Source organism: Macrobrachium nipponense, chromosome 13 (assembly GCF_015104395.2).
Source record: "Macrobrachium nipponense isolate FS-2020 chromosome 13, ASM1510439v2, whole genome shotgun sequence".
Lineage (NCBI taxonomy): Eukaryota > Metazoa > Arthropoda > Malacostraca > Decapoda > Palaemonidae > Macrobrachium > Macrobrachium nipponense.
In genome coordinates this window covers 52617757-52636851 of record NC_087206.1, presented here as the reverse complement: position 1 = coordinate 52636851, position 19095 = coordinate 52617757, and the positions used below count along the sequence as shown (strand labels likewise).

Here is a 19095-nt window from a genome sequence, read left to right as displayed (position 1 = left end):
AACCGTAGTGGAGGTTGTTCATTGCTGCCAGGTGATCATGAGACAAAAAACACTACTGCTGGCTATCTATGTTCAAACATTTGGATATTGTTAATCTCAGAAATAAAGGAAAAGTGTTTACATGGCATCTCACACTTACCTTCTTCAAAATGTTTCCACCTTTCCCAACTCTAAAATAAACCTTAAGTTTCGTCCATCCTCATCCCTATATGAAAGTGATGAGTGAAAAAAAATATTTAATCAAGCAACCTTGCTTGCTTTTTTAGGCATAGACCTAGTCTAAAAACAATGCTCATACATGAGGCACGCGTTTCAGTAGCAAATGCAGTAGGTATTAAGTGTTAGGTTTGGAGTGAAGGCAATGTTACGTACGTAGGTTACATGTGCAGTTCAGTAGCGAATGCAATCTTTAAGCTGTGTTAAGCTTGCTGGTAAAGAAGAGGGTAGCCATAGCTTAATTCAGAGAAGCCACTATGGTATATATGTGCGTAGTAATTAAGAAATTAAGAAGATTCTTTTATGTCTACTGTAATACGTCAATGTTTATGTGTGAGATTTGGTAGAAACCACTGTCACGTATGTAACATGTGCGGGTCGGTAGCAACGCAATCTAAGCTTTTTAAGCTTGCTGGTAAAGAAGAGGTTATCCTTAGCTTAACTCAGAAGCCGCTATGGTATACATTGTAATTATAGAAATTAAGTAGTGGTACCTCGAGATACAAAAGGCTTAACTTACGAAAAACTCGAGATACGAAAGCTGACACGAAAAATTTTACTGCTCTACATACGAAAAGTTTTCAAGATACGAAAGGTTTCTGAAAGTCCGAGATTCCCCCAATAACAATTTTGAAACTCGCGCCGCCATCTTAGTTCTAGTAGACTCGCCACCATCCTCCTGCTCTCCCATTGGTTCCTGATGCTAGCCAAGCCATGAGATCCTCTCCTATTGGACAGCATCCCTCCCATCATGCATCTTACGTGGTGGCGTACCTTCGCTCAGCCACTTCGCACCCGAAGATTTATCGTACACATGCGGCATTCGTTTGGTCCAACGATTTCGTTTAGTATCGTAAATTCGTTAGTGATTTCGTTGTGCTACTTTATCGTGTTGTGAGAACCTAATTAATATACGTACTACATACGTAACTTAATTACATACAGTACATATTAGTAATGGGTCCCAAGAATGTTGCTGAAGTTCACAGAAAGAAGAGAATGCTTTCTATGGAGACAAAAATGGAGATAATAAAAAATTATGAAGCTGGCTTGCGGTTGAGTGTGATCGCTAAGGAATACGGCCGAAATCCGTCGACGATAGGCACCATCCTTAAGCAGAAGGAAGCCATCAAAGCAGCTACACCTTCCAAGGGCGTGACTATTTTGTCCAACAAGAGGAGCCATGTGCATAATGAAATGGAAAGGCTGCTTCTTGTATGGATCGAGGACAAAGAAATCGATGGCCATACGATAACCGAGACGGCAATCTGCCAGAAGGCCAGCGCTATTTTCGGCAATTTGACTGCCCAAGCCGAAGACGACGGCGGAGAGGGGACATCAACGGCAACCCCAGAGTTCAAGGCTTCTCATGGGTGGTTCGAAAAATTCCGTAAACGGACTGGCATCCATTTGGTGGTGAAGAAATTGAAATTACGTAAAGTATAAAAAAGTAAAAAGAAATGTAAAAATAAAAAAAAAAGACAAAATAAATTTTATTTTAAGTTTTTGTAAAGTTAAGTGTTACAGTTTTGTTAATGTGTTTTGTAAAGTTTAGTTTGTTTTTCTGACATTTTTTTATGTGTTTCGTAAAGTTAAGTGTACGTATCTGCCGTTTGTCCTCCTCTGCCGCCACTTTCGGAGATAGCCTCACTCGAAAGGTAAGCTTCCACATTTTACGTTACAGTAATAATATTTCTTGTACACTAATATACACTTTATTTACAAGTTTTGCATTTTTATTATTAAGTTACGTATTGAATGGTCCAAATTGTTGTAGTATTTCATTGTTTATAGGTCAATTTAGCTTTATTATGAAATTTACTGGGGTGTTTTTGGAGGGCTTGGAATGGATTAGCCATTTTACATGTAAAATATGGTCCAAGATATGAAAAACACATGATACGAAGGGCGCCTCGGAACGGATTAATTTCGTATCTCGAGGTACTACTGTAGATTCTTTTATGTTTACCGTAAAAATATGTCAATGTTTGCGTGTGACATTTGGTAGTGAAATCACTGTTATATACGTAACATGTGCGGGTCGGTAGCGAACACAATCTTTAAGCTTTGTTAAGGGGGTCGGCCAGCTAATGCCATTCTTTAAGGACAGGACTTTGATATTCATACCACTTAATAAGGTGACTTGGGACATCTCCAAACCGCATATGATTTTTGCCTCTGACCTTCGGTGTTGTGACGCCAGGGCAATTTATCCCGAAAATAACCATTTTTCAAATTCTATCTCCTCCTTTGATATTTAATATTAAGACCTTGGGATTACTACCATATACAGACCTGATGTAGACCTCCAATCAAATGAGTTTTTTTTTCTAAAAGTAATTTTTTTGCTAGATATGAATTTTTCATTATGGTAAAAAAATAAACCCTATAAATTAGGAAAACAAAATTTATAATAAAAAGACGAAACAAAAATTGGAAAAAAGGGCTTCATTTGATTGTTCTATAACGTCTTTCTGAGTTATATACCAAATTCCAATGTTATAGCTTTAAAACTAAGTGAGAAGATAGATTTTGAAGGTCAATAACTATAGTTTTGAGATACGGGTGTTCAAAGTTTTTCTTCGTATTTTTATAACGACAATGTTAATAAATAATGATTATTATGAATGTATATTTCTTTTTTGCGTATTAATAAACCAAAACTATTTTATTTATCATAATTTAATCATAAATGATGATCCCTTTGCTCATATATCGTAGCTTGGAGCACTGTGTCAGGCAACTCTCTCTCTCTCCTTCACTAACTCAGCTTATTACAGCAAATTTTCTTCTTCTGTATGTTAGCTAGATGTTTTCCTAGTATTTTCCGTTTTGGCATGATGAAATTCTTGCCGAAACAAAGATAAGCAAACGTAAATGCAAGAGAATGTCAAGAGGTGAAATTCGAAGTTGTACTCTCTTTTTACAAAGACAATGTTAATAAATCATGATTATTATGAATTTCATATTCCTTTTTGGGTATTAATACACCAAAACTATGTTATTTATCATAAATTAAGATCCCTTTGCTCAAAGATCGTAGCCTGGGGGGTAGTGTGACGTGTGCTTCAGGCAAGACGGGGGCGTTTACTTACTACACAACCCTCCCTCTCTCTCTCTCCACTAACTACGCTAATATCGCATATATTATGATATTCTGTAATCATATTAGAGCGAATTTTCTTCGTCTTTATGTTAGCGAGATGTTTTCCCTGTATTTTCCTCATTGGCATGATGAAATTCTTGCCGAAACATAGATAAACACATGTAAAAGCAAGCGAATGACAGAGAAGAAACTCGAACGTGTAGGCTACTTGAAGTCTGTGCTCCCACTGAATCATGGGATACTCTCATAGTCTCTCATACTCCCCTCCGCGACTCACGGAATCACTACAGATGCCATTTCTCACAATTTCTTTGACAATAATTATCAAAATTTACGATAACAGAAGAAATATTGCATTTTCTTGTACGGATGAATGTTTTAGGCTTATTGAGTTATGTTTACTAATTACCCTGAAACTACGAAAGTAAGAGGAATTTTGACGAAATATTTCGTATACATATTCTCAATTGCCATTTGAAGCTCCATGAATTTTTTCATGACTGCATTTTTCGCCCTATACCCCCATATATAAGGGTTCCGGCCGGCCCCCTTAAGCTTGCTGGTAAAGGGGAGGTTAGCCTTAGCTTAAATCAGAAGCCGCTATGGTATACATAGTAGTTATAGAAATTAAGAAGATTCTTTTATGCCTACTGTAAAAATACGTCAATGTTTACGTGTGAGATTTGGTAGTGAAACCACTGTTACATACGTAATGTGTGCGGGTCGGTAGCGAACGCAATCTTTAAGCTTTGTTAAGCTTGCTGGTAAAGGGGAGGTTAGCCCTAGCTTAAATCAGAGAAACCGCTATGGTATACGCAGCAGTTATAGAAATTAAAACTATTCTTTTATGCCTACTGTAAAAATACGTCAATGTTTACGTATGAGATTTGGTAGTGAAACCATTGTTACATACGTAACGTGTGTGGTTCGGTAGCCAACGCAATCATTAAGCTTTGTTAAGCTTGCTGTTAAAGAGGAGGTTAGCCTTAGCTTAAATCAGAGAAGCCTCTATGGCATACATAGTAGTTATAGAAATTAAGACGATTCTTTTATGTCTACTGTAAAAATACGTCTGTTTACGTATGAGATTTGGTAGTGTAACGTGTGCACAGTAAGAATGCAATCTGTATGCTTGGTTTGTAAGCGTCCTCATAAAGAAGAGGTTAGCCTGATATTAAACTCAAGAGATGCTGGTACGTAATGGTATAGTAAATATAGAAATTAAGATGGTTCTTTTACTTATATGTACGTATACTATATGTACCATGTACCATATTTATTTTCAAAGTCCAATAAGCTTGAAACCAGCCCTGATATTTGCCAAAAATTTGCCGTCGTAGAAGACGCACCTTTTTTATAAGGGTATTTATGAACACAAAACCGTAAGTATCATTACATTTACTGAAGATAATTTTAGTGATTTTGCATACAGTATTACATTCAACTCAGTATAAGATTTACATTAAATTAATACCGAATCTAAACCTTTCTAGGCTTACAGCAACGATATGGTTTGTTTACTACCATAGTCCCGCTATAAGCCACCAGGGCTGCGCTATGGTTTGTTTACCTCCTTTCATGCCACAGCCTGCCGACTTAATGTAGGCAATTTTTCGTAAGTTTTTTATAACAAATATAAATTGGGTTTAATTTTAATAGTTTATTATTTTCTGTAATAATTAGACTTGCTTTTCAATGCTTTGTTATGTTAGCAACACATTTTATGCCTACCCACTAAACTACAATCTACTTAATAAGGTAGCCTATGGTGCTCAGTCAACAATCGGTTGGAAATAGGCCAGTTTTGTTTTATAGTTATATTATACATTTAAAATTATAAATATATGTTTAATATGATACTTATTTAACTCTTAACTTATTTAGTTGTAATTTACATGTAATGTATTGTATAAAAAGGCAAGGTTAGGGTAATAACTAGTGGTCAGGAACGGATTAATCCACTTTCAGTTATTTCTTATGGGAAAACTTGATTCAGATCTCGAAATTATTGAATTTTGACGCTCCTTCTGGAACGAATTATCGTCAAAATCCGGGGCTCTACTGTATGAAAATCGGAGATGGTTCCAAGTAACGGGGACAAGATCTTAGTGATATATTTCGAAAGTTTATATGAAATTGAACCAACAGTACTGATAATAGGCCGCATAGGGTTATTTTCTTTGTGCGTTTTGACTAATCCGTACAGGTAAGGTAGCGAAGGAGTTTGACTGACAATTTGCCTAGTAGTTCTGTTTTATCTTTAAGAATATTTTTCACTGTGCTATTGAACTTTTTTATGGCTTGATCAAGAGGATATTTTTTTAGTTTTTTTATAAGTCACATCATCCATCCAGTAGGGCTTGCATACGTGATATGTAGTCAGCTTTATCTAAAATTACTATACTATTTGACTTACCAGCTTTTGTAATGTGGATAGTATTGTCCTTTTTAAGATCGGTCAAACTTTTCTTATAGCGAGCAGGGAAGTTACTTTCATGCTTAACGTTGGCAGCTCCGTAAACAATACCTTCAATCATGTCAACATGATTTTGAGGAGGATCACAATATTTTTCAAATTTACTTAGGGATGACGCAATCATTAAAGCAGAAGGCTGACTTGTTATAAAGAAAGATGAACCATATCCAAGCGCACTCACAACATTTTCACTTATTTGTTTACTTGATAGGTTTACAACACAATCTTGATGTGCACAATTAGTCCAATCACTGCTATCAATAATATTTTTTAGTCTTCTGTCGAGTTTCCTTTTCAGGGCATCTGTAGCCCTAAGTAGTTTTTCGTAAATTTCCCGTCGCAGCGAGTCCTTCCAATCAGCCGGGATGGAATGATTGAAAGATCTTTGTTTTTTCCAGTTCCTTGAATTTTTCTTTCTCTTCTAGCTTGGCGGCTGCTATGCGCTTTTTCAACATTCATGGCACTAAATTCGTTGAATGGGTGATTGTCATACCTTTGACGGCGTGGCAGCAAGGATTTAGGGAGCACTTATTCAGAAAGGCACTTCTTCAGGAACTTGAGACGAATTCTGGTCGAATGTGCAGCCATAAGAGACTTGGAGAAGAATACATAGAGCACAAGGGGTAGATGCTGACCAATAGGAGAGCAGGATCTTATGGGGTGACTAGCATCAGGAACCAATGGGAGAGCGGGAGGATGGTGGCGAGTTTTAAAATTGTTCTCGGTGGTCCGGGCGAATCTCGGGACTTTACAGCAACAACCTTTCATAACTTGAACTATTTTCGTATGTAGAGCCAAAAAAATCTTCGTATTTGCTTTCGTATCTCGAGTTTTTCGTAAGTTGAGCCTTTCGTATGTCGAGGTACCACTGTATATATTTATATATATATATATATATATATATATATATATATATATATATATATATATATATATATATTGTAAGCTGAGAGAAAAGGGCATTAGAATAGAAGAATGGCTGAAATTTTTTTTATCAGATTACAGTAATTATCTTTACTCTAGTCCTATCAAGAAGGAAAATTAATTAATGAATAGACTAGGGAAGCTGTGGGTTACATCAAGTTGTGGTAGGCTGAACATGGGCTCAATGTGATTGAATTTTGTTTATTATTATTTTTTCTATATGTAGTTCATGAATCTGTTGTTGGGGTGAATTAATTTTTGTTCCTTTTTTTACTTGCATTGTTGCCATTGATAGCACACACAAAACATGCAAATTTGCAGAACTAAATAAAGCTCAGGATCAGTAACAAAGTTTGATGAGTGTGTCAGAGAAGAGGGTCTAGTTCCTCTTCAACCTCACCTGATAGAAAGAAAGAATCCAAAGAAAGACAAATAAGAAGAGTAGTTGAAAATAGAGTAAGTGTGCAGCTGCCAGACTGTAGAAACAAGAACACTTGATAAATGCCAACCTTCTCCCTGCTCCTCTATATATGACACTAAACCTAAAAGGCACCAATCTCCACACTTGCCACAAATAAAACTTCAACAGCAGCTAAAAGATGAAACAAAATTCTGGTTGATCTCTCCAATAGGAAGAAGGATATTGACAAAACAGAATTGACTGATGCTGAGCAAGCTGACTTCCAGTCTGAAGTAGTCTTAAAGACCATAAAAGGGAGGAAAACTTAGTATTGGAAGGGGTTCTTTTCATAGTATTAGGACAGGAGGATTGTAGATTTATAATGAAGAATTAGATTAGAGTTCTTTAACCCTTAAACGCCGACTGGACGTATTTTACGTCGACATTTTTTGTCTCTTGGGTGCCGACTGGACATATTTTACGTCGACATACAAAAGTTTTTTTTAAAATTCGCGGAAAAATACTTTTAGGCCTACCAGCTGAAAACTCTTGAATCACGCGCCTTGGGGGATGCTGGGAGTTCACGGATCAAGGTGTTGTTTGTTTACAATCGTTACGCAGCGCGCAAGCGCGAATTTCTTTCTTGCCGCACTAAAAAGTATCTGTGACACATCTCGGAAATTATTTCGTCACGTTGACAATTTTTGTAATTTTAAATTAGCCGTTACATGAAGTATTATATATGAAAATGTGCGCATTTTTATGTAGAATACAATAATAAAATATTCATGATTGTAGCTTTTATCAGTTTTGAGATATTTTCATATAAATAACGATAAGTGCCAAAATTTCAACCTTCGGTCAACTTTGACTCTACCGAAATGGTCGAAAAACGCAATTGTAAGCTAAAACTCTTATATTTTAGTAATATTCAATCATTTACCTTCATTTTGCAACTAATTGGAAGTCTCTAGCACAATATTTCGATTTATGGTGAATTTACGAAAAAACTTTTTCCTTACGTCGCGCGGTAACTCTTCCGAAAAAAATCATACATGCGATTGTGGTAATGTTTGCACCATTTTAAATTAGCCGTTACATAAAGTTTTATATATGAAAATGTGTGCAATTTTATGCACAATACAACTAAAAACAACCCATGGTTGTAGCTATAATCAATTTTGAAATATTTTCATATAAAAAATGATAAGTGACAAATTTTCAACCTTCGGTCAACTTTGACTCTACCAAAATGGTCAAAAAACGCATTGTAAGCTAAAACGCTTATATTCTAGTAATATTCAAGCATTTACCTTCATTTTGCAACAAATTGGAAGTCTCTAGCACAATATTTCGATTCATGGTGAATTTATGAAAAAAAATAACATAAACTTTACGTCTGCGCGGTAACTCTTCCGAAAAAAATCATACTTGCGATTGTGGTAATGTTTTGCAACCATTTTAAATTAGCCGTTACATAAAGTTTTATATATGAAAATGTGCGCAATTTCATGTAGAATACAACAAAAAATAATTGAAGGTTGTAGCTTTTCTCATTTTCGAAATATTTGCATATAAATCACGATAAATAGAAAAAACCACGTTCGGTCAACTTTGACTCTACCGAAATGGTGCAAACGCAATTGTAAGCTAAAACTCTTACAGTCTAGTAATATTCAGCCATTTATCTTCATCTTGAAACAAATTCGAAGTCTCTAGCACAATATTTAGATTTATAGTGAATTTAAAAAAAAAACTTTCCCTTCCCTCCGCACGACGGATTCTCCGCCACAAATCTCCGAAAATCCGTACGTCCCATTCTCGGAATATTTGCTCCGTTTCATATTAGGCATTTCATAGAGTTTTATACATGAAAAATGTGCGCACAATTTTATGTAAAATAAAACAAAAAATATTTGAAGGTTGTAGCTTTTCTTATTCCGAAATAATTGCATATAAAAAAAAAAAAAAAAAAATATATAAAAAAATTTGACAATTCGGTCAACTTTAATCATCAGTATGGTCAAAAACTGCATTTGTAAGCTAATATTCTTATAGTATAGTAATATTCAATCATTGTCTTCATTTTGGAAAGAAACTTGGAAGTCTCTAGGACAATATTTAGATTTATGGTGAATTTTTGAAAAAATATTATTTACGTACGCACGTTACCGAATTCATGCCTTATGTTTTGTGATAAATTTTATTTCTGTGTTGCTTGCTTTATCGTTTTACAAATGGTGTTATATCCAACCAAAATGATCGCAATTTAGTGTAAATTACAACGAAAAAAAAGTAACTTGTTACCTTTAACCGTTTCGCGCACAGCACGATTTCAATACAATTATATATGAAATTTTGTTTTTGCGCTATCATATATCGCATTATTTATATATGATAATGATTATTTTTTTCATTTCTGATGGTTGCATACTAAACTTCAGGCAATGAAAAAAAAGGAGCCAAAAATGAACTCTTAATCTTGAAAACTAAGCGCGCTGTGATTTTTTGAAAAAATTATTTTTTCAGATTCCGCGCTCACTCTGAAACACCTCCGGCACACGGGAGACTTTTTTTTTTTTACCGCTTCGGCGTTTAAGGGTTAATTAGGTTATGGTTCCTCTGATAGAGGATATACCATATATTTAGGGTTAAGAATTAGGTTTAGGTTCTTCAGGGGGTCATGGAAGTATGGAAATAAAGTGGGTTAAGGAGAAGTTAGTTTTACTGAATAATATCCAAATCTGTCCCCCATCATACTGGCCCAATGAGTCCATATCAAAAGCCCCTACATAGTTACAGTAACTAGGATGAAAATATAGCCTAAAAAACATCTGAAAGATGCAAGATCTCCAGAACATTTTCACAAAATACACTTAGCTATCTGAAAGATGAGATCTTCAGAACATCTGAACAAAACATAGTTAGCTATCTGAAAGATGTGAGATCTTCAGAACAAGATATAGGATGGATGTAGGATTAAATATTCATCACACGCAAGAGAAACACTGGGTAGGGAAGGATACCTAGACTAGATAGAAATTTATTTGTCAAAAGTACAATACACAGAAGCCTGTGGAAAACTCTTTTTACCTCAAATTCTGCAAAGGGAAATTCTAATGTATAAATTTTGGGGAGGAGCAAGAATTTCTAGCTTTCCAAAGTAATTAAAAATATACCACTAAGGGATATTTTACTTAGAGGAAAGAACTGGGGGTATAAACATGTTGGAAATATGATCAAAAGAAAATATTAACTGGCCTTGTCCTTCCAATTGGTCTTGAATAATATAAAACCATGCCTAAGCCATCTCGATGCTAATCCATTCCAGAAGAAGCAGCGAGATGTGATTTAGTAGAGATCTGAACTAATTTTTCCCATAAGAAATAACTGAAAATGGATTAATCTGTTCTCGATCACCAGTTATTACCCTAACCTTGCTTTTTTTATACAAAACACTGCACATAAATTACAATTAAACAAGTTCAGTGTTAAATAACATACCGTATTAGACGCACTTTTTTCATTTTTAAATATATAAATTGTATAAAATAACTGCCCTACATACGGCCAATGCGGCCATATTACCAATGGTTGACTGAGCGTCGTAGGCTAGGCTAGGTACGCAGTATGTACTGTAAGAGGTTGGCACAATTATTGTTTTTGCTAATAATAAAACACTGAAAATCAAGCCTAATTATTACAACAAATTAATAAAATATTAAAAATAAGCCGAATTATGTGTTACCATAAACCTAAGAAAAATTCCCTAAGTTACATTGCAAACTAGTGGTGTGAGCAGATGTAAACAAACCATCATACAGTCTACTGGAATACTGTATACAAAATCACTTTAAAATATCTTTCAATACGTGTTATTATATTATTTTTTTTTATAAAATATCCTTGCTAAATAGGGGCACTTTTCATAGCCTCCTTATGCTTTATGAATGTGATATCATTATTGGCAGAGTAATACCCACTGGAAGTAGATCCTCATAAATGCATTCCTTTAAAATTGGAAAGAATCCTGATATTAAGGATAATTGGGAAACTTTCGATTGCAAAACCTTTGAATTTGATTATAAGATATTACCAGGAAAATATTGCCCCTTAGTTAATAAACAAGGCTCGTAAGTCCAGCACGACTGGGAACTACAAATTATGAACATCATAAGTCAAGCACAACTGGGAATTACAAATGATGATGAAGCTGCAAAATGTTTTGGTAGGCAAAAGCAGTGTGAAACTGACAACAACACACATGCAGTACTTCATTTAATTTACTACGTTTATAAATAAAGTACTAGATGGAATTCTTAAACCCATGTTTCTTTTGTAAATAAAGTCCATTCAGCAACTAAAGACAGGGATAATATCATTAAAATGAAATCAGCTGATTACTTAATGGATTTAAACAAAACCAGAATGCAAATGACAGATTGCTCTGTTCATATTGTAATTTGATATGGTAATAATACATGCAATATAATTAGATACAGTAAAACAAGCGTTTTATTAAAATGATCATTATTCTCAATACACAAATATTATCTGGCTTTAGCTAATGGATATCTGTCAGTGTAACAACCTAACCGGGGCAACACACACACACACACACACACACACACACACACACACTCTCTCTCTCTCTCTCTCTCTCTCTCTCTCTCTCTCTCTCTCTGTGTGTCAGTGTAACAACCTAACCATGGCAACACACACACACACACTCTCTCTCTCTCTCTCTCTCTCTCTCTGTGTCATAGGGATGGGCAAGTACCGTACAAGTACCGGTTTTTCCGGTTTACAGGCTTCATGTACATTACCGTATAAAAATCTCAGTACCGGTAATTTACCGTTATTGCTGTTATTAAAAAATAGTAAAAATGCCTCTCACTATGTGGCTGATTGCTGAATACTCACCACACATACAGTACAGTGAACAAAGTAACACCAGTTCTTTTAAAACTAATAGTATCTGTATGACTCACTATTTCTAATTGTGCTGATACGGCAATGCAACTAGATTCGTTTTACTTCTTTTTGGCTTACTTTTATCAATCGACCTACTGTTCTTCATTAGAGTAAAGAGTACTACACTAATTTCAACGGGGTGTTGCCTGGTGGAAGACTACTGTATATCTTATGAGAAAACAAATATTAGAGTCGAATATTATTATTATTATATTATCTATCTCTCATATATATATATTATATATATATATATAATATATATATATATATGATATATATATATATATATATATCTATATATATATATATGTGTGTGTGTGTATAGCCTAAACATAAAATATTTATACATTAGTTATGAGTCCTCCTTTAGTAAATTATCATAATATGCAGTGTTATGCATCAAACTTCGCAATAAAGTGTAAAAGAATCCTTTCACAGGTAGGCCATATAATATTTTAGTAAAATTTACTTTGAACAGATTTTTATTTATTTAGCTTGAACTGATATATATATATATATATATATATATATATATATATATATATAAAATATATAAATATAATATATATATATTTCTTTTCTGTAAGTAAGGCAATTCCACTCATGTTTTATAGTACTATACTATTTGAATTTTTTCCCCAGTTAACGTGATAATTTTATGTGTTATTATAGCATAGTAGCTCATAAAAGAGGGTTAGTCTTAAGATCTCGGAATCCAAAAGTCTGGCCACTCCTGATCTACACAGTCTGAGTGTCAGACGTGTCTATGTGTTCTATCACGTACTCACGTGAAAATATCAGGGCGAAGCCTGCAACATAGTGTGCCATTGGTTGCAATGACCTTATTATTGGCCTATTAAATGTGCAATTATGGAATCTATATATTTATTTTTTTTAATATGATTAGAACCTGAAAACAATTTATTCAACAAATGGTTCAATATATCCACAAAGTTGTAATTTGTAACTCTGTGGAACTGGACATAAACCAGGACAGGAAACAAACCGTACTAAAGTGCCGGAGGTACAGGCCTTTATAAACCACGCAACCAGACTCAGCACAGCATACTGCCAGCAGCAGCAGGGCACCCGCCAAGAAGGAAAGTCGACACAAGACAGCGAGGAAAGGACACAATAATCATACGTACGTACGTCGTGTAGACAAAAGATTACAAACGTACCCTTCGTGGAGACATCCTCTTGCATGTTTATAATACACAGAGTAATATTATAAGGTACAGAATTTATTATTTTCTTCTTGTTTTTAGAAATATGCATGCAAATATTTGTGTGACCTCTGAATTTGCAGGACTTTCAAGTAGGACATTAAAATAATTGAGTATATCTTACGATAAATACACCTTTTTTCAGTCGATTTTGACAATTCTAATTCTCATCCAACAATCTTCGAAATATTCTGTACTATCCCTTAATCTATTGTGACGAGCGCCATAACAGAAGAATAATAAGTAGTTTTCAAACAATCCTTTTGAAAAAATGTTGTGGTTTTCTGTCACTTGGGAAACCTTTGTTTTCTTTTTAGGATACTCAAGAAACTGTCTGATTTGATAATTTAATAGTAAACACTCAATATTGCACGAATTTCATACTTGATATACTATATATTAGCTTAAGACATGAAAAATAAAGATCATAATGTGTTTTTTCCCTTCTGTTTCTAGAATGAACTCCAAACGGAGAAGAAAAAGTATGGTATGGACATACTTTAATCAAATATCCTCCACCACTGTTGTATGCCTGAGATGTAAAAACTCCTATAATTACTCGGAAGTACGGGAATGGGAATGACCAGGCATATAAAACAAAACATCCTGCAGAATATGATGACCATAAGTATTGAAAACCCGGACTCGCCACCAGAACGTGTTGACCCGGGATCACCACAGCCTGGACTATCACATGGTGAACCACCACAGCCTGGACCTTCACAAGGTGAACCACCACAGCCAGCCGAACCTGGACCATCCAGAAACAGAGCAGAGGAGCCAAGGACAAGGAGCATGGTCCAATGACAACAATCCCTCGAAAATATGATCACCAGAAAGCAGGCCTATCCAGATGGATCAATAAAGAAAAAGCACCTAGATGCACATCTCTTAAAAATGATTGTAATTGACATGCAACCTGTATCCTTAGTTGAAAATGAAGGATTTAAGAAATTCATGAAAGTGTTAGATCCACGATACATTCTTCCAAGCAGGAGAGAACTTATGCGAACACATTTTCCTTCTCTCTATGAAACGTAAGTGCAACAGGTGCAGAAATGGAGTTGGAAGGTGCCAAGTATTGGTTGCAATCACTTCTGATCTTTGGACTTCAAGAACAACCAAGGCATTTTTAAGTGTGACTTGTCACTTCATCTCACAAGACTGGGAATTAAAAACGGTCTTACTGGCAACAAAGAGACTTGCTGTAGATCACACAGCACAGAATATAGCAGATGCAATAACAGAAGTATGTGATGAATGGAAAGTGAAGGAAAAAGTATGTTGCATAGTGACTGATAATGCTGCCAACATGAGACACAATGGGTGTTTTGCACACACAATAAATCTTGCAATAAAAAACACTAGTGAAGTGAAGGCAGTACAAGAAAAAGTGAAGGCAATTGTATCATTTTTCCATCACAGTGTGAAGGCTTCAGATAGGTTGAGTGAATTGCAGGTACAGCAGGGAACAGGGAAAAAAAATTGATAATGGAAGTGGAAACAAGGTGGAACTCCACTTTCTATATGTTCGAAAGGTTTCTTGAGGAACACCAAACAATAACCACCACTCTGTGTGTCCTAGGTAGAGCCAGTATGTGCCTTTTAAGCGATGAATTGGAAACAGTAAAGCAATCAATTTCGGTTCTACAACCTTTTGAGTTAGCAACCAAAGAACTGTCATCTGAAAAAATAACAAGTTTATCAAAAGTGATCCCTATGATCAAAGCCCTTCGAGGCTACATGTCAAGGGATGACCCAGAGAGAAGGGAACTATACGACACCTGTCCTTTGGGAAAGGAATTAAGGGCACAATTGGATAGAAAGTTTCCATCCCTTGAAAGTATATATCTCTATGGAGCTGAAACATTTTTGGATCCAAGATTAAAAAAACTACACTTTGTTGATGAAGGAAACTTGAAAAGTATTCAGAACAGACTCTTACTCTCCATGCGTGGAAGTCATCAACAGACGGATGCAAGACCAGCAGCAGCAGCACCACAACCCGCACAAACATCTCAAGACGAACAACAGTCACCGAACTTGTGGAGAGACCATGATGAGATAGTGAGACAAAGTCTACAAGCAGCAGCACCTTGTTTTGGTTGGACCGAATGTGGATCTAAGACGTTACTTAGAGGAACCCATCATTCCCCGAGACAGTGATCCCATCCGCTGGTGGAAGGATCATTCTCAACTTCTCCCTTTAATGACAGATCCAGTAAAGAAAATTTTGTGTATTCCCGCTACATCTGTTCCATCTGAAAGAGTGTTTTCTAGAGCAGGGGAACTGTTATCAGAGAGAAGAAACCGTTTAAGCGACGAAAATGTTAACATGCTTCTTTTTCTTAATAAGAAATATGCATTAAAAGTCAAAGTATCTCACTCCTCTTTTCTTCTCCTCCACTGTGTACACTAGCCATACAAAAAGGTTTTGTTTTGTTTTGCAATATTAACTAATTTACATATTTAATAGAATTCTTTTATACATTAAAATTGTGATAACATAACATAATTATTGTTAAAATGTAGGCCTTCTTTCGCCAACTATTATCAGTGAATACTCAAAAAAGTCTAACTTTTATGCATTATCACTAATGGTAATGAAATAATTGGTGGATCGCGGAACACATTAGTAACCACAACACGCCAATAACTCGACTCGACACCACCTTACCATTTACCTAACTTTGCATTGCCGGGAATACCATTAGCAACAGTCCAACATACCACTCACGATCGCCTTGCTAGTGAAATACATTTTACCGGTAAAGTACCGGTAATACCGGTAACAGTAAATTTTTTACCGGTAACCAGTAAATTTTTTACCGGTTTTACCGGTAACGAAATTAGCGGTACTTGCCCATCCCTACTGTGTCAGTGTAACAACCTAACCATGGCAACACACACACACACACTCTCTCTCTCTCTGTCAGTGTAACAACCTAACCATGGCAACAGACACACACACACACACACTTACACAGACACTCTCTCTCTCTCTCTATATATATATAATACATATAATGATACTCTGTCCTCCTCTAAGATAATCTGGATTTATGAATTGCGGATGAAGAGATTGTAAACCCATAGCGACAAAAACAACCAAATAAACAGCTGATTGCTAACATTATTTGCTGTCACCATAAAAGAAAAAAAATAATGGAGCAGGCGAAATTAATGTTCAGAACTGGCGAAATCACACTTAACGCTTACACAATCAAGTATTGTGTACATTTTAAACCCAACTTTGTTCATTTATGAGACAAAGTATCTCTAAATTACATCTCTTCTACCAGCCAAGTAATGCCAATGAATACTAGATCAATAGTACTCAATTAGCAGAGATTTTGAAAATGTAAATAATATCAAATGCAAATGGCGTATGATGACAATACTTATATTCCGTAATATATGTTAATTTTTTCAAATGATAATCTCCAGAAAAATTTAGGTTTATAGAGCTTTTCGGTTTTTAGCATTACGGATAAAGATCGTACACCTGCAACAAAGTGAGACCTCACTCATCCTAAAGTCCAATTATGATAATTACCCACGGTAATTTCTGTAATTACAGTATCAAAAGTTGTATCGCTAGTGATTCACTTGAATAACCTACGGATTTTACCATTATTACAGATGTTTTGTTTCCGTTGTCGATAGTTGTGATGGTAGTTAACTTTAAAACAACTAGGGACACTTCAAGGGTTAGCCTTTAGCCTAGTATCATAAAAATCTTGGCAGGATTTTAAGGTTGTCACACAAATGCCTCTTTCATAATAATTTTCAATAATCTTCTTAAGCTCAAATTGTGGTTTTTACCGTAAACCTCACCAAATGGGCATGAACAACGCCAACTTGTGCAACTGACTAAACCACTTTTGTTTACAAAAATCATGATTCATTGGGTCGGATTCCAGTTTTTTGTTTGAGCTCAGATGTAAAATTTACTCAAACTTTTTTGTTAAAATCCGATTACGTATTTCGAGTCCTAGTACAAACGAGGACCAGGTCTCTACTGTACTATTCCCACCAAACAATAACATACCTGTGTATCAACTATCAAATTTTCCACAGTAGTCATTTCAACTTCTGTAAAGAGCTGAAGGTCTTGAGGGGCCTCTCGGGCCCTTTGCAAGAACATAGATGATCCATTAATCTGGTCTAATAATGCCTGTAATAGAGGAAAAAACCTATTACAACAGTGTGTTGAAAGGGCACATGAACTAATACTTATAAGCTTATCAGCTATGAAATAAAAATGAACTTAAATTACTGTCATAAGTAAATTTTTATCAGATATCCCTGGATGCTCTTTCATAACAGCACAGCAAAGAAAAAGCTTCTAGATTATATTAACATTATTCCATTGAAGACATTAACACAAAAAAAGCATCTAGTTCCAGAAATAAACTAAACATATAATCTATAAAAGCATAAAACAAGGAAATACAATAACATTGAGCATTACCATTATTCCACTACCAAGATATGGAATACACAGCCTGAAATCACCTGGATGGGTGAAGCGTAGAAACACGTAGAACTTCAGATGGAAAAGCTATCAAATAATGTAATAAAATTTTAAAAATTTAACAAGCAATGGCTGGGAGATAATACATCCCCCACACAGGTTGAGCCCAACAGCATGGCTAGATACAAAGAGTCTAGCTGATGCATGTATGTATACAGACTGAGAGGGCATCAGCTATGAAGTTATCAATGACTTTCATGTGATGAATCTCCAAGGGAAACTTCTGAAAATACAATGCCCACTGAAGAAGCCTTTGGTTATGGGATTTCAATCTTTCAACAAATGTAAGAGGTAAGTATTTAAAATGCCCCACAGAGATACCTCTCAAACTTCTGCAGATTTAGTAAGATAAGTGGTTCCCTATCTATAGTTGAAAATGATGGAGGCAGTCATCATCTGTAGACTTCTGCAACATTACTACTCCCACACCAAGGTCATATGCAACTACTTGGAGAATAAAACCTTTGTTAAAATTAGGAACTTGAAGAACAAGGTGATTACACTGGAAAAAGTTTAGTTGCTCAAAAGAGACCTGACATGCTTCTGACCCATTAAATTTTACTTTTGAGCTAGTAAAATAAGATTTGCTAATGGATAAGCTACTACTGAAAAGTTCTTGCAAAACCTTCTGTAGTAAGAGGTCATGCCTAAAACCTTCATCAAGGATTTTTTAGGAGGAATAGGATACTTGAGAATTGTTTAAATAGTATTTAATTTCGGACAGATGTGCCCATTCCCTGCAGCATAACCAAGAGAGGCAACAGTGGCTTCAACAAACTACAGACTTAATGTTTGTTGTTAACTGAGCCACTTCTAACCTTGGAATAATTTATCAAGTTTCAAAATCAACTCTTCCCATGTAGTATTTGCCATTGTCAATATACCATACAGATAGCAAAAGACATTTTCAAGGTCCTGCATGAAATAATTAATCCGGCATTGAAAGGTAGAAGGGCATTTGAAAGACCAAAGGGCTCATACTGATATAGAACAGTGGGGACCTAGGCAGAACTAATTACCAGCACAGTGGTTAACCATGCAAGGTGCTATTAACAGATAAGAATTAGGGAATTCTTATCTCGTCAAGATGTGGCCATTGCAGCTGATGAATATTCATTGGCTCATGATCTGGAATCCGCAAAAAAGAAAGCATCTTTTATCAAAAAAGGCTCTCCCTGTGACAACTTGAGTTAAAGCAATAAACCAAAAGAGGCAAATTTTAAACCCGAAGTGAAT

The 19095-nt window shown here is 35.4% G+C and overlaps 1 protein-coding gene across 1 annotated transcript in view; it reads right to left on the bottom strand.

Moving 5' to 3' along the window:
* Nucleotides 1-19095, bottom strand: part of LOC135225788 (hypoxia up-regulated protein 1-like) — a gene marked incomplete in the record, with an annotated part of 558991 nt that overhangs the window by 134834 nt on the left and 405062 nt on the right. The window contains 1 exon segment of the mRNA XM_064265268.1: nt 17374-17499. Within this exon segment, the coding sequence (XP_064121338.1) occupies nt 17374-17499 (126 nt within the window).